Genomic DNA, 23,768 nt, shown 5'->3' on the forward strand with positions numbered 1-23,768 from the left:
ATCAAAAGTGAAATGGTGACCTTAAAACCACAATAAAAACCAAACTGTGGGTTTATTGAACTGTTACACCCCCAGACATAATCTATTCAGTCATTTCACGATAGACAAGCGAACTCACTACAGCAGGCTTTCAAGAAATTTCTTGTGAAGACGTAATATATCATAAATGGAATTACCAAAATACTGTTTTCACACTTGGTTATTCACTCGGATTGCGCCTTCTTAGCTAAAAACTGCGACACACGGAACCACCCTTACCACCTCATTATAAAGTGTAACTGGAACAAATCAGTGTATGATCATCACCCAACAGTGTCAGTGTACAGATGCAACCGTAGATGAAAAATAAGAATCTGGTCTGGAGAGCTTAAATCAAATTTGCAAGTGTAAACAGTGCAAGTTTTATTGAATCAATTAAAAGAAATTTCTATTACACAGTGCACGTTACTGACATGGCTCTGCACATTGGTGAGTGTTGACATAAGGCCATACTGACAAACAGTTTGAATTCAAAGCTGTCAAACAGTATTGCTATACATCTCAAATACACACTTTTGGACTAAGTGTTTAAAAAAAAAAACTGTGCAAAGAAAAGTTCAGTAATCCTTTAATGTTGACAAATAGTAGAGTGTGGTATATTGCTGGTATGGCTGAAATTTGACAATGTGCAACTGTAAAATTAAAGCTGTAATCCAAAACTGGCAGCCCAGCACATAAACCAGTGACACAGGGTTAATGACTGGTTATTGGCAAAACACAGCTTACAATTTGCAGACTGAGGCATCAGGAAAGCATTAGTTCAACTAAGATGTCAGTGCATTAACCATTTTACTCAAATCTAATGCCTGAGTCGACCTTACCAGTCCAGTCCCAATACCTTACTTTTTTTTTTTTTTTTTTCATTTTACCATCAGCACTGACAGTCTCACTTATTTCAGGTGTTGTGGCAGTTAAGTGCGACCGTGCCTCAGCTCTGCCAAGAAAACAGCTGACTTAAAACTCTCTTACTTCGAGTTTTAAGCTGGGTTCTCCCAAATTAGATTTTAAATGACATCACAAGGCAAATACCGTTCAGATTTAAAAAGGCACAGACATGTAATAGTAGTATGTGTAGCTAATGTTTCTACGACAGAAATCTAAAACAACACCCAAAAGCTTGACCTATAATGCAACCCCTAACCGCAACTGTAGACCCTGCCAATATAATGCCTCTGTTTACCCTGCACCCTTCCCCTCAGCATCAATAGTATTGTCAAACTAAAAAATAAAACAAACAAAAAAAAAAAAACAACAACAAAAAACAGGCTGGTAGTTAAGTATTTATACGTCTGGAAGTGCTAAGATTTCTGAATTCCAAATGTTATCATATCCCTTTGCATCACTAAGAAGATGCAACACAGAACGAGACTCTGTTCAATTTGAAATCGGCTACTTCCGTCATCTGGGTCCCCAGAAGAATTTGAGTGATGAGAGAGCAGCCCTGCTGTAAACAGTCAACGATGCTGATGTGAAGGAGCTCCTGATAACGTGTGTGACCACATCCTGAGAACAACGGCTTGTTTTTCACTTTCCCTTCCCTTGTTGAAATTCATGGAATCGCTCACTACACTTTCACTTCTTGTGTGTGATCCATATCTTTGTATATGCAAACCTTTTCATCTAATAAGAAAATATTTGTGTAAGGTTAAATGAAAATATACAATTATTAATACAATAGAGTACAGAGCTATAGGTTAAAGGTGATTAAAAAACAGGTTGATTGTATCTCTTCTCCCTTTACAATGCACATGTTTTCCTTGGTTTAAAGGCAAGAGGTAAAGTGTATAAGAAAAGGCAGCCTCTTTTGTCCTCCCAAAAGCCGTCTGCATGAAGATTAGGCGATTGCTTTTGCTTCGGGTAAGAATGCCTCCCAGTACTTTATCAGCTGAAAGAAAAAAGAAGTCAACATCACCGTCACTCACAAAAACATGAAAATTGGAAGACAAACATGTATGATTCGCTACTGATGCCTTGTCGACAAGTTTTGCAAGCTAGTCTTCCTTTTCCTCTCCTCTGCTCTGTATATTTCTCTTCCCCGGAACTTGTCTCATCACTTCTTGTACGACAGAGCACTTTTCCCAAGAAAAAGAGACAGCTCACCTGTTGCTGGGACTGCAGCATGGACTCCAAGTACTTGATGATTTGCTTTTTGAAATCCCGGGCCTTCTCTTTCTGTAAGGGAAAACCATTTTGGCAATCAATGACGACAAACTTTTTCAGCCACTAATGTGAATGCAACAAGGGTTTTAAAAAAAAAATAAATCAGTACCTCAAAGCGAAGGACTTCCTTGCGCACAGTGGCAGATACCCTGTCGAAGTCTCTCTCATACTGCGTCACCTTAGCCTCCCACTGTGAACGAGAGAACAGCGCACACAAAGTTTAAAAAGAAGGTAAATTAGATTATTCTTGCAAATGTCAGGTTGAGGTCATATAATTGCCGATAAAGATCCTGAACAGATGATAGAAATGATAAACATTTTGAGGTATACAGTTCTGTGATTGATGGTAGGATTTCCTTCATTGTACTGTATATTACACCCATTGGCTTGTTGTAAGAGTCTGTATTATGGGGCGCAATGGACCAAGCTGCTTTTTTTAAAAAAAAAAAAAAAAAGGCAGGCTAGTTTAAACTCTGTAAGTTAACTGTTTTTGCGAGAACCAATAACTGCCATCAAACTGAACACAGCCTCATGTGCCGATTTCTGATCATTACAGTGATTATAGGAATAACATTAATTCAATCACTGATTACTCAAACGTGGCACCCACTACTGAAGATGCCAATGTTCCAATTCCAGCATTTCCAAGCGTGCCAAACTGGTTAAACTTGGTCTGTCTACTCTAGGTGTTGATTCTGGCCCATGTCGTACCTCAGTGATCTCATCTTTGGCCAGCTGGAGCTTGTCGGGCTTGTTGGCCCACAGCAGCTTGGCCTCCGTCTCCCGCTTCTTCTGCAGCATTGACTGTGCATCCTGCCAGCGTTGCCACGCCTTCATCCGCTGATCAAATGACCCCTGAAGGATGACAAATGCACAGCAAATTACTTCACTTTTATATGTTGCCTTACTCAGAACAACTTTCCATGAGGGAGCAGGCAGCGCATTTAGATTCTTGCTCACAAACAGTGGAAAAAGAAGTTATGTCAGGCTGATGGACCCTGAAAGGATTTCAGATTCAGTCCTCATAACAGCCAGTTCCAGTTTTTAAAGCTACCATCGGAGTGAAGCCAGATCACTGTTTGTTTTACTGTCTGATCATTTCCTGGCTCACATTTTAATATTTTGGAATGGCACTCTTTGGGTAGAATTAGTTTTGCGGTTCAGAATAGTTTCAGTTCTTGTCTCAGTACCCTCACGGCACCCAGCAGGCGTATGTAGTCTGCGAGGAGTTCTGCAAAGCAGAAGGAGTCGTTTGAGGCCTGCTCCTGGTGTAACTGCTCCATCTTGTCCTCCACCTCTGCCAGCTGGGACAGCGCACGGGAGAGGGCGGTGTTGTCCTCCGAACTGCCCAGCATGGCCACGCTCTTAGCAAAGCCCGCTGTGTTCAGTGATAACTCTACAGGGCAAACAAATGTTAACAGAAACACAAGTGGTTACCTTAGTTTCTGAGGGGACCCCAAGAAACACACGCAACATAGGAACATTTCTTACTCATGTTTGGACATGGGAATTTGACAAACACTGGCTATGGAGCCCATTGTTTAAGAGATATCTTAAAAGAACTGACTCTACATTTAAGCTTCATTCAAAGTGATTTTATTCATTTATCTATTGGGTGTTCAAAGTGTAAGGTTTGCTATTATATGAACAAATGTAAAAAATGTAAAATAAATAGGATGAATTAGCTCTGTTCTGTTGAATGAAATATAATATAATTTAATTAATTTGATTAAAATAAAACTGCATGTAGCCTTTGCCAATCTTGTTTGATTCAGGGTCAGTGGCTCACTGCTAGACAACTGTCTACTGTCAACAACTGGGTTATATTAATAACTACTGTCAAAATATATTTGGACTATTCATCACTGAAAACACTTCGCATAATAAATGAAGGGCACTCAGACACTTTAGTCCACCCTCCTTCATCTGAATTTAGATAACTAACACAGGATGTACATAAAGCAAAGGAGTATGAGTGACAGTTTGAAAGGGTGTGACTAACCTTTCCTGTGGCCAACCAGGGAGTCGACCAGTCCGTGGATCTTCCTGAATTGTTGGTCTGCAGACTCCACCTCCTGCAGTTTCTCCTCAAACCACTGCAGCAAAATATATGCTTAGTACACAGAATTACACTCTTACAAGCAGATCTCAAATTTTAAACTGGGCTTGAAAATGCTGGTTTTAAAACTGGGGGCTGCAGCTACAAAGCCCTATTACTATATATCTGAGGATAATCTCACAACACAACAAGTGTTTCTTTTTTTGTTTGTTTGTTTGTTTTTTTGTTTGTTTTTTTAAAAAGAATACAACAGTTTTTGTCCAGTGATCTCTGATCATCTGATTAGTTTACCACCAAGTGTACAACAAGATGACTATTAGCTTCCCCTCCAGTATTTAGTGAACTAGGATCAATGTCAGAGATTCTGCAATGGATACAGTTAAAGTTGTACCATCCTCAAAACAGTTTCCTTAATGATAGTTTGCACCAAAGTAAATTAAATATATATTGGAAAAATGAATACCAATCCTCTTCATGTATGAAGATGTATACAATTTATTTGCCAAAAAGTTGGTGCTTTCACCTTAAGAATACAATTACCATGTTTCCCTGTTGAGTGTGGATTCTGATCAAACAAACGAGCAAGAAGCATCTAATATGTTTTGGATCAGTACTTCAGTCTGAAAGTGCCATCAGAGTTCAGCTGAGTGGCTATTTTCATGTTTTATGTAATGAAATTGTCCGATGTTCTCCCGAGAGAACTTGCCTACAGAAGAGCTTTTCAGAAACTGATGTAGCAGAGAACAGGAGGAATTTTGATTCACAGAGAAATAATGTAATGTACTCACCACATCTGACTCATTCATTTTGATGGTCATTTTACTGACAGCATCTGTTGCTTTGTTAATCATTTTCAGGAAGCCGGCACCGCTCAGAGCCTGGGTGTTCACTGCCCTTGGTAACTGAACACACACAACCACACACCCAAATTTCACAATTGCATTGTAGTCATCAGTGGACATCAGCACATTTAGAAAATACGTTAGAACATCAGACACCCAGAGTGATCAGCATCCCATGGAAAGGACAAGCATGTTCATTTTAATATTTACTGAAATACATTCCATTACTTAGGTTCCCTCATTATAAATTCTTCATTGTACAATTAAAATCAATTTCCATCCAGTAGAAGTTTTGACTGCAAGTTTCATATTTTCACCCAGGCACCCAGCAAACTAAACTTTGCCTTACCTCATCTCTCTCCAGAAACTCTCTGACATCGGGGTCTTGAAGAAGTGATGGGTGACACACCACCCTCTGGAGATACCTGATGGATGAGAAATTACTGACTCAGGGTCCAAAAGTTGGTCTGTTGTGGGTAAATGTGGGTGAATTGGATAAAAAATGTGGGTAAATGTAGTCCTTGGTGAGTAAATTATGGAGACCACCTGCCACTCTGCCTGGAAGAGAAGAAATCCCTTTCCTACACGCACTAGAGAAAGCTGCTGGTTTGCTATCACTTCAATCTGGTAGATGTGCTGTGCTGTGTGTATTGTGCGTAATATGTTATTTTTTGTTACAGTGCATGAGGTACTTACAAACCCAGCTTTATGGAGATTTACTGCAGCAGTGAAGCACCCAGGACAGAAGAAGAGTTGAAGACTGAACACACTACTACAGAATAAAAACTATTACTATGACTCTGAACTTATTAGTTACTTATTTTTACCTGTTATTTTTAATTCCTCTATAGCTGTTATATTCTAAAACTCCTTAATAAAGGATCCTTCTTCATTCTTGCGCTTAAAGGCAAATACTACTCAATTTATGAATTCAAATGCATTACACTTAAGCGTTGAAAAAGTGTGATGAATATTTCTGCATACAGTTACTGTTGCTACTATTATTACTGCACACTACTTAAATATTGATTGAGATCGCACATAAGACCAAAATGACACGCTAAATAGTAATAATAGCAAACTGCAATAGTAAAAAGCAATTTACTGATTTCTGAAATCTGTCTGGCTGGTAATTTTTTCATCTACCAGCCACCTTAGCAGATAAGAAAAAAATATCATTTTGGACCCTGTTATTAACGCTTTATACCAGGGTATGTTTATTTTTCAGTAGAATGAGATTTGATCAGAAGGGTCAGAAAAAGTTTTTGTTGTTTTTAACGAAGTGTCATAATGCAGCTTTGATTCAAGAGGGCAGAAAAGTAACATTTCCACAATCAAACGTGTTATCACAGAGGAGCCAAGTCAAATTAACTTTAAATATTGGAAAAACAACTACTGTGTTCTGACTGAAAGCTCAGGCAATATAACTGGATGGTAGTGGACTGTGCATTTTTATTCTGTTAAACAGTTTAATCTCAATAACCTTTGACTGTAGCTGTCGAGGGTTAAAGAGAGTTCAGTTCAAGCTGCCCCAGTCTGCGTGCCTTTGGCCCTTGATACTACAAGCTCAGCTGTCCTCAAAGCGGTTTATCACTACTAGAGTCCAGCCCCTGATTACTGACACAAACTTTGACCCGAAACAGACATCCCACTGGCCTACTGACATTGTGATTCACAGTGGGGATTTTTGAGTTCTAGCTGAATGGGAATGTAAATGTAGCTGGTTAAGAAAAGCAGCTACATAACCTTACATTTCTGGGCCTATATTGTTCTTTGGAGTAATCTTTTTCACACAGATAACTGGTAAAATGTAGACAATAAATGGCATGAGATTACAGTGAGTTCCATTACAGAAAATGTGTCATCTAAAACATCAGCGTTCCTCTACCAGCAGTAACCTCAATAGACCAGAATGTAATGCAGCCACAGCTTGTGTCAGTTCAGATCTGTCATAAGTAGCATGCGAAATATAATCTCCAGATTACTTTTTGTAATTTGAAAACTGGAAACATAACAGCATTGTTTTCTCTCCAGTCCTAGTTGCTTTTGACTACAAAAGTTTACTACGCGATTGCTCTCCATCTACACATATACAATGCAGATAAGCACTTCTGGGAAATGCAGATGTACACAAAGGAGGCTGAGAGAACATGGGTACACCAAAAAAAGTAATTTCCAACACATCTTCAACACAAAATAAGAAATGAGACTTACACTCTAATGAACATCACAAACTGAAGGCTTCTCACAGTGTACTGTTACTCTTGGGTTTTCCCTTTGTTCCTTAAGCCCTTACCTCTCCAAAGCCGCTCTTCGTCTCTCGACAAACTCTGCAGAGGAGGGATCTTCCTTTCCCACCTTCACCTTCGTCATGCCTGCTCAAAACAAACCCCGTTCTCATAGCTGATTCAAGATTTGATTCATAGTTGTAGTAGAGTAAGCAAAACAGGCCATGCAGCCTACCCAGGATGCTCTTCTCTGGTGGAGGAGGCACAATGTACCCATTTGGTCCATGTTTTTCAGAGAGCTTCTCGTAGAGGCCGAGGAAGTCACTGAAGCGCCGCCTCACCGTGAACGCCTTGCTGCGGAACATGGGCAGTGTGGTCTGCAAGGAACAGGCAGCGCGTCATCCAGGAAGAGCTACACGTGAATTTTATGTGCTTCATATGCTACAACTTGGGTATTCCTGATTGCACTACTATCTGACATCACTGTTAGCCTGTGCAAGTGCAAGTATTTCTACAACAAGACCTTCACAAATATTTCCTTTCGGCACATCAGAGCCACACCACCAACATGAAACAGTAAAAGCTCCCTCAGCATTAAAGACGGACATCACAGAGTGAGCAAAATGCTATATCCTGATTTGGGTTTTACCTGTGTGGACACTTTGTAGGCCATGTATGCATTCATGCCATCCCCTGAAAAGAAAACACAGAGAGAATTTACTAAATCAGTGTAGAACAAAGTCAGATTAAGTAGGCAAATATGGATACAAATACTTATATTGAAATGAAATAAAAATGGCCAGTGCTTGAGGTTGAAAAACAGACTTTTTTTTTTTTTTTTTTTACTAATTTCCAAAAAGAGTACACCAAATACTGACACTTTTATGATTCATAATGTAATATTAATGCCATTATGAATAAGATGTAATGAGAACAGAGACGCTTGACTATCTGAGATGCTAAAATTATCTGAGGCTGATGAACAGAGGAAGAGCTACTTCGCCTGACCATTTCTGGGCTTTGGAGCGCTCTGAGATATTTCACACCAATACAGCTCTGTCAAAGATTTATTAAATAGTCTGCTCCAAATCACCAATATATTTTCCATGCTTAATTTTCAACATTTGGAAAGGCAGAACTAATTAAATGCAGGAAAAATGCTACTTCCAATGAGATTTTTTTTTTAAAAATATTAATCACAAGAGCTATCTCTTAAATTAAGGTAAATTGAAAAGGCTGATGAGAAAATTGTCTGCATCTGGACAAAATGAGAAAAATGTTGGAATAGGCAAGCCCAAGGATACTGCATTTGATAGTCCAAACAAATTACACATATAAGAGTTCTCAAATTTACACCTTCATTGGTAGTCTCATCACTTTTGCCCAAACATGTTAAAAAAAATAAATAAAAGAACTAAATTCAGGGCCCAAACTACATGCACATAATAAGAATTATTTTCTACTGACTTCAAATTAAAGTGTGAAAAACAGATAAAGCAGTTAAACTGCCAATGTTTCGGTTATAACAATTCATTTGGAGACTCGCTTCTATGAGCAAACTCAAAGTTGCAGGCTATATGTATTATCTTTAGTTAGTACATAAAATAAACAAACAAACAAATAAATAATACAGCACCTATTTTTTCGGGATTAGTGATAGAGATATTGATGTCAAATTTGTCCTCCTGTTCTTCTTCTTCCAGCTGCAACAGAAAACAAAGTGACCAACTTGTCATTAAGCATCCTTATGTTTACAATCAATTTAATGGGGCTAAATAATTTGGTAAAAAGAAAAAATAATAATTATATGAAAATCATATGCAATTCATTTTACAGATACTGCAACTGCAATATGAGTCAGAGTCATGTAGTAGGATTTAGAGCATTTAGTAGGAATGATCATTTTTGCAGCAGAATTTTCATTTTCACTGAAAAAACTATAAAAATGATTGAAGGTGTGATTTTAGCTGGGGTCTGTAACAAACAGGAGTTTTTTTTTTTTTACTTCTAGAAAATACAATTAGTAGACTAAGGCATCTCTGTAGCACCATGATATTGTACTGTATATAATACAACAATGTTTTGTCTCACATTTTACCTTTATCAAAAAATTGCAGTTCCTGCAATGTGGATATTGCATTTGGCCTTGTTGCAGTTTTGATACATTTCTAATTGTTCAGCCCTACAATTTAAACAATTCTTACAACAGAAATGGGATTTCTGTCAAAACTGTAATCAGTCATTTGTTAAAGGAAGTGGGAAATATTTTTTGAAAAAAAAAAAATGTCCCATTAATGCAATTCCCAGATATTCCCTGACTTCTCAAGATTTTTAGAAAATCCCCTGACTTCCCGTCTACCGTATACCTTGCAAAATTCCATGTAATTCCATAAATTTGTGGCCAGTGGCAAACCCTCAAATAAAAAAAATGGTGTGTGCAAAATATCAAATCCCTGAAGGTACTAGGACAATCCTTCAACAATTTTCAGTCATTACTTTATTTCAGTTATGGAAATTTCACTAGCACTAAGATGAGATGTGTACCTCCTCCAGCGTAGCGGACTGTGGCTTGGACAGACTGGCGGCCACTGACAGGGAGGGAGCGGATGCAGCCGGTTTGGTCATCACATTCTTTTTTCTGTCATTCCGCGGACTGTCTAGAGAAAGCTCCACCGTGGCTTCTGTTGGAGAAGAAACAAAAGGAAACAAAATGAAGGGAAATGTAAAAAATTAGATGTACAGTTCATTGCCTGTCTTCTGTCTCGCTCTGTCCTGGCGCTGAATGTGAAATTCGTTGCCCATGTTCCATGTCTGCCCGTATGTACTCATTTGTTGTCAGTATGGCTTTACATTCATTTCACAGAGGAAAATTCCTGCACATTTATTGCACTTGGCGAATTTGACGACTCTAAATGGTCAACAGTGGCATTAACTCCCAACTTGTGCACTCAAGCTGCACAATACTAACCTGACTCCAGATGATTTGCAGGTTGAATATATACCTGTGAACTTGCATAAAAATTTTCTTTGGTCTGAATCACAGTGGACTGCAGTGGAAATGTAAAGAATTTCTGATTCTGAAGTTCCTTTTTACTGTATTTTCTGGATTGTTTACGCTCACACTGTCCTATTACAGGCAAAACCGAGTGTTTGTGATATTTGCTTAAAGCTACCCTCTCACATGTCCATACAGGTTATGAACATATGGAGAAATAGTTATACATGAGTGTCAACACTGGAGTCATTTCTAGTAGGGAGTTCAGACTGCATTCTTACTCTTACTTTAAAAACACTGCAGTTCACTTGACAGAGCATGAAGACCCACATTTTCAGGCATTTCAGCGCACCTGTTTGGTGTCACCTGAGCTCAAATGGCATTGTTCTCCCCTCACCTAATGAGAGAGTTAATGCTACAGAATTTGAATACAACTTCAAACATGCTTTGTGTAAACACACCTCTATGTCTGTCTCTACATTTCCCTTAGGCTGGCCTTACATTTTGCAACTTAGTTGAGCTGGAATTCTGCGGAACAATCCAATGAAAAATGTGAATGGGGTTTGAGTCATCATTTGGAACAGGGATCCTAAAATCCTGACCGTTTCACTGACCGTAAGAAAAACAGTGGACCCACCAGCAAATATATCGGCCTCTTCTTCAGAGTGGACTCCATTGGTCTTGGAGGTGACACTGCTGGTGCTGACGACACTGGGCACGGTGGTGACAGCTTCCTCAGTGAAAATATCAGTAGGTTCAGGATGGAAGTTGTCATTCAAAGGCCCGCCTATACCACTAACATCACTACCGCCACTTTTGGTTGTGACATTTTTTTCCTTCTGCTCAACGCCAGCAACATTTAAGGTTTTCTTTGAGGTGGCACCCAGTGGTTCACCGAAGATATCCTCATCGGGTTCATCGAAGAGGCTTTTCTGTGGCTGCTTAGCAGATTTAGTCAGCTGGGGTTCCCTGAACAAGTCACTTGGCTCATCTTCAAACAGGTCGGTCAGTGGCTGGCTGGGTTTCTTCACATCAGCAGGTGGAGCATCACTGATGAGGTCAACCAACGGGTCGGCAATTTTTTCGCTGACAGGCGGCTGCTGTGTGTTACTGGCTGATGAATCAATGCTGGTGTCGATGATTGGACAACTGGAAGCTTCTTTTACTTCCTGTTCAGCATCACTTCCCGTTCTGTCATCACTTGGTGGATCTGTGATGCTGCCAACCGCTTCACTACTATCTGGCACTGCTTCAACAGTAACATCCTCTGTCACTACTTCCTCACGTGCCACTTCAGTTTCATTTCCCAACAAGTCAACAAAATCATCAGAGGGTTCATCTAAAGCGATTTCAGTTGTTTCTTTTGTTGCATCTGTAATGGCAATTTCAGCTGTGATCGCATCACCTGGAGCATCGGTTTCATTGTTTGTTAGGTCAACAAAATCATCGAGGGATTCACTGACAGCTTCACTTGCTGGTTTGTCTTCTGTATGGCTAACAGGCTCAACCAAGGGATCACCCATGGCTTCACTGGGTGGTTCAGCTGAAATAGCACTGGGCTGATCAATTTCTGGTAGCGTAGTGTCCATTTTGGTCAGTTGTTCTGGGTTGATCTGAGAGTAAAGCAAAAAGGGGAACTAAAATGTCAATTTTTAAGCATCTGAATACAACTTCAAAACTCTTCTGTTGACATGTAACACATTTATTCTTACAGCATTCATTTTTGTCTTAAAAATTACAACTAGCACTTCACTTGGAAGAGAGGAGATGTAATGACTTCCTGAAGCAGCAGACCATGTTTCAGAAACAGCTGAATCAGCACATACTGACAACAGGTCTAAGACGAGAGTCTATGTAGAGTATAGGTCCATTTGTAAAACAGAGCACTTGCTTTTAATGCACAGTCCAATGTACATTAAAGCCTAGACACTGGGGCTGAAATGTAATGAACTGACTAAAACTGCCTCATTAAGTAGGGAGCACGACTGAGTGCAGTACTAATGACCACAGACTGGACCATTTCTTAGACATTACATAAGCTACAGACTAATAAATGAGGTCTACTACTGCTGACGAATGTTTTCCATGCAGCAGTGAGTTCTGCACAGAAATCAAAGACAGCAACTTTCTAATCTAGCCTCTGAACTCTCATTGTTAACCTGTAGAAAAACATCCGGGTTCTGACCATGTGACCACATCTGAGACTCACATGACATGAGGCTGCGCTAGCTTTTAATCCTCACAATTACTCAGAATTGGACCCACAAACATGAAAAGTAGAAACGCATCCCCGGTAATGTCACCTGTCCACAGCTAAAGTGACGGGAAAATGACGCAAACCTAAACTCTCGGTTTGCAAAGACTCATTTAAGCGAGACTGCAGCTTTTTCTCCTGGCCTAGATTCTGAAAAGCCTTGGCGCTATCCTAAGATTGTACGAGATGGTGTAAGTTACCTAGAAATCTAGAGGCTGTGAACTTTAAACGATGTCAAGGTTGATGCGTGACAGCAGTATCGATCAGTCTAACTTGATTTGACTGGGAAGCAGGTTTACGCTCACAGGCTGGCTAAATCACTGTAAGTCAGGTCATCACACTGCAACTTTGTGGCAAGAAATCAATGACACCACAATGGCAACAAGTTCAAAGCCGTGCAACGCGACTTTTACCCAAGATTACAACAAGATTTTCATTGCTGCAAAATCGACAAAGTTAACTGTAATCTCTGATTTTATACAGCTGCAACTTCAGATGATGATCGATAGCTAATTAAATTATAAAAGTCAAACATTTCAATAGTTGCCCTGTTGTTTGATCGTGTGAACATAAGCGGTTTATTGCCTCCTACACCCGGAGAACTAATAGTTAGCCAATACTTCCCAAAACTTTAGCGCAAATGTGCCTCGTTAGCTTTCTGGCTCGCTGACGTTAGCTAGTTGGTATGTTAGCAAACACGGTAGTGGGCTAGCGTGTAGTTAACATGGGTATCATATGACTATCAAGCAGACATACAGCGCTTACGAAAAGGTCTTCTCCTTCATCATCATCATCGCTGTCAGGGGCTCCGACTTCTTCAGACTCCAGTAGCTCCTGGTCCTCTGAGTCGGGGAAAGGAGGAGGACTGCGTTCTGAACTGGTCGCCATCTTCAAATCTTTTTTAAAACAAGGGGAGGTACCGCTAACATTAACGTCAACTGGACCCGTTCTCGTTTGCTCACGAGTCCTGTAACCACCCTGCCCAGGTGAAGCTACACTCGGCTACACGCTGCACCGGTAGCTACAACCTCAAGAAACTGAATTTGCACCGCACGCCCGTAAAAAAGAACAGAAAGACCCGAGGGGGCGTGAAAGACGTCGTGGTGGCTTTTAAGAGTTAAATGTTACTTCCTGGTTTGCATGGTGTTTTGCGTAAGGTAGCTGCACTGTTAGCTAGCTGCCAGTCTCCACCGGTTTAAACGGGAGAAGCAGAGGCAGAAACTCTGACATGTTCCTGGTTGAATTGAATAGGTAAGAGTGCGCGCCGCGTGCACATTACACAGGACGTGCGATGTCTCGTGTAGTGCGGTCTGGGGATGCGGAGGCACGAGAGCCACTTCTCACCGGTGACCGCCTGCAGCCAAGCGACTTTGACACAGATGATGGTATGTTATGTCATTCCTTTCTACTTCACCTCAAGAACCCCTAAACAGATGCACAGGAGGCCTCGGACACCTTCAATAATGTTTAATCCACTGGGCATGTTTTTTGGACTGAGGGGTTTCTAAACGTTTTCATTCCAAGAGCTAGGACCTACCAGAAGATGCACAATAGTTGATTGTAATAGTGAAATTAGGCTGTTCCGTAATGAGCTTGGGACCTCCTGTAATATTCCTCAGGAGGTCCCCTGTGGTTCTAAAAGTTGAGGACCTGCAGAACCAACCAGAGTTCAACCAGTACCAGCAGCATAAACCTTCTTAGGTGTTATCATATTCTGAGAAGCATAAGAAATTATCATTTGTGTTCAGTGGCCCTATTTGTGTGTGACCTCATGCTAATCCAATACAGTTTGGGGCACAGACCATGCAACTGGGTATGACTTGAAAGTTGAGACTCTTGTGGATTGAATGAGCCCAGTGTTATTCATAAGCAGCCGCTTAATTCTAGTGACACCATTTTTTGAAACTTGACATCACTGTATAAAATGGCCTATTGTGCTTTTTAGGACAATCACAGCTTCATGACATTGTACAGCCACAAACTAGAGTATAGTTCAGAAAACAAAAACACACAATAAGTTGTAATATCAAATGACAATACATATGAAATCGACACCCCAGTATCGTGATAGTATTGAATCAGGAGATAAGCATATCATCCCAGTTCTACTGTTTTAGCACTTTTAGGTAGGCCTGCTTTGAGGTGCTTTTGAGTGATCAGTAGTACCCCTGTATACTGTCAGCTGTCACTAAGTCTTACCTAGCTTCCTTAAGTTTCAGTTGGTTTGTATTGAGTTTAATGGAAGCTTGTGGCTTTTACAATTTGCCTCAGTGAAGTGGAGACCTGAGTGAACATTTATAACCTACAGAAAGAGTAATGTGCTGTATTGTGAGATCCCATGTTACCGTGAGTATGTATGTTTGACCACTTTACAGGTGACATCATTTTCGACAGGAGCACTGCTAACATCCCACATGACGCTGATAAGAGTGCACAAAGAAGATTAACATACGAGGAAGCAGTAGAAGAAGCAGGTACTCTAAATATTGATGGTAGTATATCTGCCATTTTAGTCCCCTTTACTTTTTGTTGCTCTAATGCCATCTTCATCTCGAATATCAGTTCAATATGTGAAATATATGTGTATAAAGTCAACATAAAATTAAGAGGCAGTCATCTTTATCAGCATATCCAACATTTCTGCTTGCATGTAAATGTGTTGTGACTGACTGTATAATATTTAAACAAATAAGTATATCATATATCTAATAGGCCTGTGGAGACTTGAAAAATATTTTGACTGCCAATATTTATATTTATTCACATTTTCTTATTCCTTTACCCTCAGGTTTTGGGTTATTCCATGCATTCCTGTTGGTGGTGTGTGGATGGGCCAATGCCAGCGATGCTGTAGAGATTCTGTGTGTGTCCTTTCTCCTGCCAACAGCACGCTGCGATCTGCAGCTGAGCTCTTCAGACATGGGCCTGCTGACTGCCAGCATTTTCCTTGGTAATTCACAATGACTTTATATACCAATTAAGCATAATTGTACAAGTACTGAATACGATGCCATGCTCACAAACACAAAAATACCAGACAGACCAAAACAGAGTAACACCATGTTGCCATCTCTCTTGTGCCTCCATGAAGCTTGAATCAAATACAATAAATATAAAAGAATTTGTTTTTGTGGCCTCTTGTGCAGAAACATAAGGGCAACTTGCATAATAACACCAGACATCATAAGAGGGAAAGCTTATTAGAGTAAACTGTAACGGTAACACTTTACAATAAGAGTACAACAATTAATGTTAGTTAATGTTAGTTAATGCCGTAATGGTTAATTAACTGTTAGTTAATGATTATTATGACCCTTAAATAACAAATAAATTAATACCTTAGCATGAACAGCATTAGTGCTGACACATTCTTAGACACATTAGTTAACGGTTAGTTAACTGTTACTTAATGTTTATTACCTGTTATTACCTGTTACACTGACACAACACATGAGGTGACCTGATGGACAAATCGCACCTTGTTAGGTCAGCTTAATCCATTGTGTATTGTAGTGTCTTGCATCGTTACTTACATACCAGTTTTATTTGTCATTCCATGTTAACAAGTATTACAAAGTATCAAAAAATAAGCATCACAGTAACAAACAATATATTTCATCTAAAGAAAGAAGTGGAGCCAGAAAGAACACGCACCCTCTCATTTCTGAAATGAAATGAAAGTTTGGTTTGTTACTGACCTGAATTGAGTAATATATTAAATACCTATTCTACTGGTGCCTCACAGGAATGATGGTGGGTGGCTACCTGTGGGGATATTTGGCTGACCAGAGGGGGCGCCACAGGGTCTTGGTCATGTCCCTGACAGTCAACGGGCTGTTCGGCGCTCTGGCCAGCTTGGCTCCGTGGTTCTGGCTCTTCCTGCTGTTGCGCTTCATCAGCGGTGTGGGGTGAGGAGTTCTCTTCTTTTGACATTTTGAAACAGTGCTAATCTATTTTATATTGATTATAGCTAACATATTTGTGAGATGTTTATAGCTAAATTAAAACACAGAAAACACTGTTACATATCCGTTCTATTTTTTTTCCCCCTTTGTAGAGTTGGCGGTTCGATCCCTGTTATATTCTCCTACTTCTCAGAGTTCCTGCCCCGTCTGAGGAGAGGTGCAATGATCAGTGCTCTGGCCACATTCTGGATGGCAGGAAACATCCTGGCTGCAGGTGGGCTTTCTACACAGGTCTGGAGATTATTGAAAATCTTAAATGGAGACAAATGTTTGCATAACCAGTTCTTTCAACATCTTAGAATTGCCAAAACATTTAGAAAAGTAATAAAAAAGAAAGAAAGAAAGAAAGAAAACTAAGATCTTGTCCTTACAAAGAACTCTTTATCTCCACTAGTTTCTTAGTTATGGCTGAAACACAATATTTTTCTGATTCTGGAGATCTTGATTTGGATCACCATCAAAGTTGAATCGATTGTTCCATGACCCTGTTCACCAAATTCCATGTGACTGACATATCCTTATAACAGGGGTTATAACTAAATAACTAAAAGGGGTTAAAATGCAACCTCCTTGTCAGAGGTAATTAAAATCTTTAGTATCTAGTTTTGAAAGGGGAACCCTAAACCCTTTTTTTTTGTCTTGCAGGCCTGGCCTGGTTAGTGATTCCAAGTTCCTGGGCTCACATTTCCTTGGGAGGGCATGAGTTTAAGAGCTGGAGAGTATTTGTGGTGCTGTGCTCCGCACCCGGCCTCACCTCCGCTGTTCTTTTCAGGCTGTTCATGCCCGAGAGTCCCAAGTTCCTCATGGAGGTATCTTATGGCCATGATCAGTCACAGGCTTCTAATGGAAGAGTGGATGACCACTTTTCTTTCTGTTTTTAACAATCTTAGAATTTTCTTCTCTGTCTTTACCAGGCTGGCCAGGAGAAACAGGCACTCCGTGTTTTCCGTTTGATGTTTGAAGTAAACCAGTGGGGAAAAGACACGTCCTTTCCAGTATGAACTGCAGCTTGTTCCTGTGTTTTGTGTCCTGGTGGCCTGTGGATTTATTCCAGTGTATTGTTTGATATGTGATAATATTAGATGCATGGCAATAAAGCATAAGAGTGAAGTCATTTAGAGAATAAGACAGGAATGTAACAATGATTTAATACACAGAAAACATTCAAACTACAAATCTCTGCAGGTGAGATTGAGTAATCTCTCAATGTATCTCATTTTCAAGCACAAACCAGTGAACAAAAACATCGACAAAAATATCCAAATTAAAAGTAAAGGCCCCGCTGGATCACAGAGTATAAATAAATGACATCAGAACACAACATGGTGGAAAATGATCCTTTACACACCATGGGAGATAAAAATAAACAAAAAAAGCTTTGATACATAAAGTGCAATCATACAGGAAGCGAGAGCTGTAATGAGAGCTGGGAGTGTGTGTGTTGTTTCCAGATCTTGTTGCAACATGTGCTTCAGGGCCTCTGCAGTGACCTACTGTAGGTGTAAAGAATGTGCAGCACTCACCTTCAACTCCTTTACAGATATTTGGCTTGCATACCAACTCCATGCAAGGACGGGTATCAGGGGAGAACAGGGGTCGGGGTTCAAACGGAGAACGTCTTGCCAGCCTTTTGAAAATGGTAATATCTACACACACAGCCTTCACCGAAAATCCAGAGAGACTGTTTTGGGGTTATGTCTTAGTAAAATGATAGCTGCAGGGGCATCTAACAGCAGACAGTGAGGGGACTTTTCATTTGTTCCTGTTTTCCCTGATGTTATGTTGCATTATTTTATGTTGAGATGTTAAAAAGCAATAACATATCGGGCAAGAATAAATTATAGGGCAAATCATGAAAAGTTTTCTCTTACTGTCCTCTGCAATATTGTTTATATTTTTGTTTTGTTCCTGTTCTTTACACCAAGTTGTCATTAAAGAGCTGTTCTGCGTGTTGCTGTATGTTTTGTCCTGCAGGGCCTGGTGCCCATTAGACAGCTGTTTCATGGTCCACTCAGATCCAGGAGCATCGCTCTGCTGGTTATCTTCTACTGCATCTCCTTCGGGTGAGAAACCCCATCTGTTCATCTGCACAAACATGCATGCTGCAATTATCCTTTGTAGTTTTGTAATGCAGCTGATGTTTTCTTTACAAAGCCCAGGGCTTGCATTCATCAAGCCCGTCCCGACGCTCCTGCTGTTGAGCAGCATGGTGGAAGTGAGAGATAGTTGTTGGAGAAATCTAAACTTCAGCACCCAGATATCATGAGGCGTAATGCCAGTAAATGTTAACCGACCCAACCAGTCTGTTATGCTTTTAAAGACAGTTTGTATTTTGCAAATAGGATAAAACTGTTTAGTATCACTTGGATGGGATCATAGGCTTTTCACTGTTGTTGCAACACTTTGGTGGATAGGACTGGTGTATCTGTACATAAAAATCTATTCTAGTTTAGATTTAATTCTAAAATCCCATTATGTATGAATTTGTGGGTGTTTGTGTAGCTACTATGGGCTGTGGATGTGGCTGCCCGAACTGTTTGAGAAAGCTGAGGTGGAAGGCTCCCCCTGCGCAAGCGCACCCCTCCCATCTCCACTCCACAACAAAACCTGCTCTCCAGTCACGACAGCAGGTGTGTATCTGAGTTGATAAAGTTTGTGGCCTTTAGGTTATGTCCAAATATAAAATGCTCTTTGCAAACACAGGTGGTGTTTTTCAAAGGACAGGCACCAAAGCACTTTTACCTGCGGCGTGTTTGGGCAGCAGCTCATTGTTGTTGTTTGCTTCAATAACTGTCGGTTTTATCTGCAGGTGGAAGTGCCAGAGTATCTCTCTTTTGAAATGCTGCATTAACCCTGATAGGCAAAGAGGGCCAACGTGTGGTGACACCCAGAGAGGCGTTCGTTGAATGTTATCTCTGTTTTTGAGTTATTTGTGTTGTGTTTTGTGCTGATACCTACATGTGTCTCTTCTTCAACTGGTAGTGTATAAGGAGGGCTTCCTCACCGCTGTCTCAAACTTGCCAGGCAACATCTTCACCATTCTTATGATGGACCACAGCGGCGGGAAGGCACTGCTTTGTGAGTCTGCTCTTCATAAAATGGCACATTGTAATTAAAGAGTCTGTCCTGTCCACTAATGAAACCGGCTCCCTAATCAGCATTTGTTATAAGTTAAGTTTTTAAACTGATGTTAAGACTAAAAGAAGTTGAACAGCCCTCAGTCGTGTCTATCAGTGACAGCCCCTTGTACTGCACCCTTGATTTTAAACTTTGCTCATTTGCTTGATATGCATACACTTCTTCAACCATGCCTTGTTTCATGTTTTATTTATTTTATACATATTTGTAACTAGGTGCCACTTAGCTGCTCCCATGGAGTAGTTTGTGGGTTAAGTTTCTTGCTCAGTGATACCTCAGTAGCAAACGGAGGGCAGAATGTGTCCATTTAACCTTCTCTACCCAGATTTTCCCAGCCTGAAACACAACCAAAAAGCTTGCTAGTCACTGCTTGCTTCTTTCCTGTAATTAAGGGAACATAAAGTAATCTATCTGACCTCTCGGGACATGATCAGGTACTGATCTCCTCCTACACAAGTGTCTGGGTCATGCTGTGACAGGGCGTCCAGCCCTACAACCACCCAGTTTTACACCTTGAGTATCAACTGAATTTGAAGTGTGACCTGAATCTGTGTGTCTGTGTTGTATTCTCCAGCTTGCAGTATGCTAGTGTCCAGCATCAGTGTCTTCCTCATCTATGTGGTCCAGACCAAAGGTCAGAGCCTCATCCTGTCCTGTGTCTTCAGTGCAGTGTCTGTCATCTCCTGGAATGCCCTGGACGTCATGGGAACGGAGCTTTACCCAACTCACTTACGGTACCTCATTTTATCACCGCGTAAAACCAAACAGATTAACCGATGACAGCATCCCCACAGTATTCTGCATCAGTGTTACAGCACCTGCTATTTAATAGCACACATACGCAGCTCAGGTCCAACAGTTCACATCTGACTGTCAAAGTAAATTTTCTCGCTGTACCTTCAAAAGGTATTTTATCATTATCATACTTTTATTTGGCTTTAATTGAGGGACAATGCTGATGTGTTTTTTGGTTCTAAATAGCTCTTACTACAGAACTTGAATGAGTAGAATAGGCATCATATTCAGGATTCTGCTGTTCTACTGGAACCATTTGAATAACTTTATCAACAGTTTCATCATGACAAAACAAGCATTATTAAAAATTTACATTGGTAATTGGAACAAAGGATGTTTTGGTTTTGGCCACAAGATGTCACTGTGGCTTAGACTGCACACCCCATGAGGCTTTAATTAGCAGCACGAGTGAGACGTTATTACGGAACCAAAAGAGACACCAGCATGTCCCACAGCAGCTCAACGTAACGTTAAAGGGAAAACCAGTACATTTCCGTACAGTTACAATGTCAGCTAATCCTAATCAGCCCATAACAGCTGTTATATTAAAAAAAAAAAAAAAAAAAAAAAAGTTCATTTCTCCTGCTGGATTTGGTGCACAGCCCGCATAGTTGGAGATATAAAGATTTGAGAAGCCATTTGCCGCTTTTTGTTTTTGGATAGTATGAAAAATGGAAAGCAGTTATTTCAAGTCAGGTTTGAATAATTGAAGTTTGTATTAAAAAAAATAAAAATAAAAGCACAAATACATGTTAAATAAATCTAAATATGTACTGTCTCACCCAACACCAGACTCTAGTCACTCCCATTATAGAGTATGGGAAGGCTCATCTGATCTTGTCAGTGTATTACACAGAGAATTAGCTGTGGCATGTGACACTGCTTGGATATAACCATTTTTTAAAAAAATGTTTTTAAACATCTGAAGATAGACTCTCAACAGGCAGTATAACTAGTTAGTCTACCCATGCCTAACCATTGCCCAAAAACTGTTCAATCTCCATAGCAGCAGAGCAGTACACAGCAGAGTATACAGATGTTTCAGTGAAACCTATGTTAATTGCCCTGTTGGAAAATTGAAAATAGAAAGCAATAAAACAAAGAGTAAAACAAGCAATAAAACATTTTTGGGAAAAGTGTCAGATTACATACATTATAAATTAGCCCTGCTTTCATTGAAGTATGCAACAGCGCTCACCTGTTCTCCCCTGTTGTTTTGTTTCTTTTAGGTCCTCTGCCCTTGGTTTCTTCACAGGAATTGGCCGAGTAGCAGCGATCATGGGAAATGTAGTTTTTGGAAAGCTGGTGGACACAAACTGTGCTGTTCCAGTCCTGCTGGTGTCTACTCTGCTTCTGACAGGAGGATTAGCAGCCCTCCTGCTTCCACAAACCAAGCAGACAGAGCTCACCTGATCCCTCAGGGTCTCTTCCACCATATCTTACAAGTACATGCAAATTAGACACAAACACCCCCTTAGCTCTTGTGGAACCAGACTAGGGGATCGATGCCTAGAAGCTCTCTGCTGATACATTTTGCCTACATCCTAAATCCTGTGCCTTGTGTCTTCTCTGTTGATTTTCCTCCTACCTTGAATGGTGCCTCTTTTAAGATGCCAGAAATACCAAGAGAAAATATTGTTAAAGGGCATTGGTCTCTGTCTGCCTTCCAAGTGCTATTATTCAACAAAGTGACTAGGAAGACATGGCAGTGGAATATTATGAGCTTGTGACATAAGTGCCGAGGAAGCATACCATCCAATTGAACCACAAGGACACCTCCAAAAAGTTGAAGCGAGTTTCTAATCTCAAAATGAAGTTTCTTTTTATCTTATTTTTCAAAAAGGATTGTGCTGAAAATGATGTTATAAAACATTCTGGGGTACAATCAGTGATTGGATCAGAGACTGATGCGCGTGTGCTCAGTTAAAAAAAAAAAAAAAAAAAAAATCTCCTTGAATGCTGTTGTCACCTTGATCTTGAAAGAATGTTCTGGCTTTTAAGCAGCAATACTGATTATCCGATTATTCAGCCCAGGCTGTTATTTGGTGCTTAAGAGGCAGAAAGTGTAGTGCTATTCAGTGGGGCTTAAAAGCATTTTTCAGAAAAATATCACACAGCCCAACACCATGTGTTGTCAGACTGTCCCTGTATAAAGTGACTATGTGTCATTTTTTTCTTCTTCGGGGCATATTGTAAGCATTAATCTCAGTTAACATAACCCTGTTGAAAGGAACCATTTCATGAAAAAAGAGGTTGGCTTCTTAAAAACTAGAGCTGTTCCTTATGTTATACATAAATGCACAATAAGCTGTGCATGATATATAAATACTGTGCACAGCATCAGCATTCATTGGAAGGAAGTAAACGGGTATGTTAAAAGCATTATTATTATTGACATGGAAAGCAAAACACTATTGAAGAAGAACGTAGGAAGATGTTGAAATCAGGGACGTATTTCCACTGCCAGTTTGCATCGTGCTGTACACGTTCCTCTGTTTTTTTTTACACAACAGGACCAATAGTCAGTTCAGCATTCAGTGGAAGACCAAAGAGTGCCAGTGTCCTCCTACAATCACAGCAGTACGTCTGTGTTCAGACGTTTTCGCAGTGCTTCATGACTACCAAAGTAGTTGCAAATAAACTGTTTTGTTTCGTAGCGGTTGCTTCTGTCTGTTGGTCTGTTTTCTGAGGCATCACCTACACATTCAGGACCATTAATCAAGAAAATAAAATGGCAAACACTTGCCACACACAAACACATTAATGCCATATCATAGTTATTAAAAAAAAAAAAAAAAAAAAAAAAAAACAGAATATATGTAAAATTAAACACAGACAAAAATGAGAAAAAACATGTCAAAACAAAAACGTAAATTTAAATGAGATTTTTTTTTCTTCACAGCAGCCATTTTGAAATGAACATCAGCGTAAACACAGATATTTAGGCCTAATAGATGACATTTTGGTTTCATGTCTAGAAAATTTAATTAGAGGGAATTTCAGAATTTAAAAAATAATTTATAATTCAGTGTAATTTGTTGCAAACATTAAAAAGTACCTGTTTTGAACTTAGGTCATGCTTAGAAATACCACTATTACAAAAAAAAAACTAACTAGTGCTGAAACCAAACATTTTTAAAAGAGCTAATTAAAAAACAATGAATCAATGCTGATAACTAAAATTAAAACGAATAGAAATAGTGCAATGGAAGAAAAATGACTTCTTGTCTCTATTTTTCATTCTTCCTCCTTCACCCTCATTGCAGGACATTGTTTTGCCTAGTGAGGTAAAA

The 23,768-nt window shown here is 39.9% G+C and overlaps 2 protein-coding genes across 4 annotated transcripts; one reads left to right on the forward strand and one right to left on the reverse strand.

Moving 5' to 3' along the window:
* Window positions 1-372: 372 nt before the first annotated feature.
* Window positions 373-13,498, reverse strand: snx1a (sorting nexin 1a). Of its 2 annotated transcripts, none has more exons than XM_030054308.1 (15): window positions 13,343-13,498; window positions 10,961-11,936; window positions 9,873-10,009; window positions 8,965-9,031; window positions 7,978-8,021; window positions 7,564-7,705; window positions 7,397-7,475; window positions 5,450-5,525; window positions 5,047-5,160; window positions 4,202-4,295; window positions 3,390-3,595; window positions 2,911-3,054; window positions 2,309-2,389; window positions 2,140-2,211; window positions 373-1,924 (listed from the first exon to the last, which is right to left on the reverse strand). In XM_030054308.1, the coding sequence occupies exons 1-15, from the start codon at window positions 13,463-13,465 to the stop codon at window positions 1,874-1,876; spliced, it is 2,406 nt and encodes an 801-aa protein (XP_029910168.1). In that variant the 5' UTR covers window positions 13,466-13,498; the 3' UTR covers window positions 373-1,873. The 2 variants fall into 2 exon arrangements, with proteins under 2 accessions (XP_029910168.1, XP_029910166.1); XM_030054306.1 differs by having other exon boundaries at window positions 13,334-13,498.
* On the forward strand, window positions 12,539-23,128 carry sv2 (synaptic vesicle glycoprotein 2). Of its 2 annotated transcripts, XM_030054309.1 has the most exons (14): window positions 12,539-12,768; window positions 13,829-13,962; window positions 14,953-15,051; window positions 15,366-15,527; window positions 16,323-16,485; window positions 16,635-16,756; window positions 17,188-17,351; window positions 17,457-17,537; window positions 18,083-18,181; window positions 18,517-18,605; window positions 19,045-19,172; window positions 19,525-19,620; window positions 20,255-20,414; window positions 21,705-21,888. In XM_030054309.1, the coding sequence occupies exons 2-14, from the start codon at window positions 13,869-13,871 to the stop codon at window positions 21,886-21,888; spliced, it is 1,641 nt and encodes a 546-aa protein (XP_029910169.1). In that variant the 5' UTR covers window positions 12,539-12,768; window positions 13,829-13,868. The 2 variants fall into 2 exon arrangements, with proteins under 2 accessions (XP_029910169.1, XP_029910170.1); XM_030054310.1 differs by lacking the exon at window positions 12,539-12,768 and having other exon boundaries at window positions 13,835-13,962; window positions 21,705-23,128.
* Window positions 23,129-23,768: the final 640 nt, after the last annotated feature.

This window comes from Myripristis murdjan, chromosome 6 (genome assembly GCF_902150065.1).
Source record: "Myripristis murdjan chromosome 6, fMyrMur1.1, whole genome shotgun sequence".
Classification (NCBI taxonomy): Eukaryota; Metazoa; Chordata; class Actinopteri; order Holocentriformes; family Holocentridae; genus Myripristis; species Myripristis murdjan.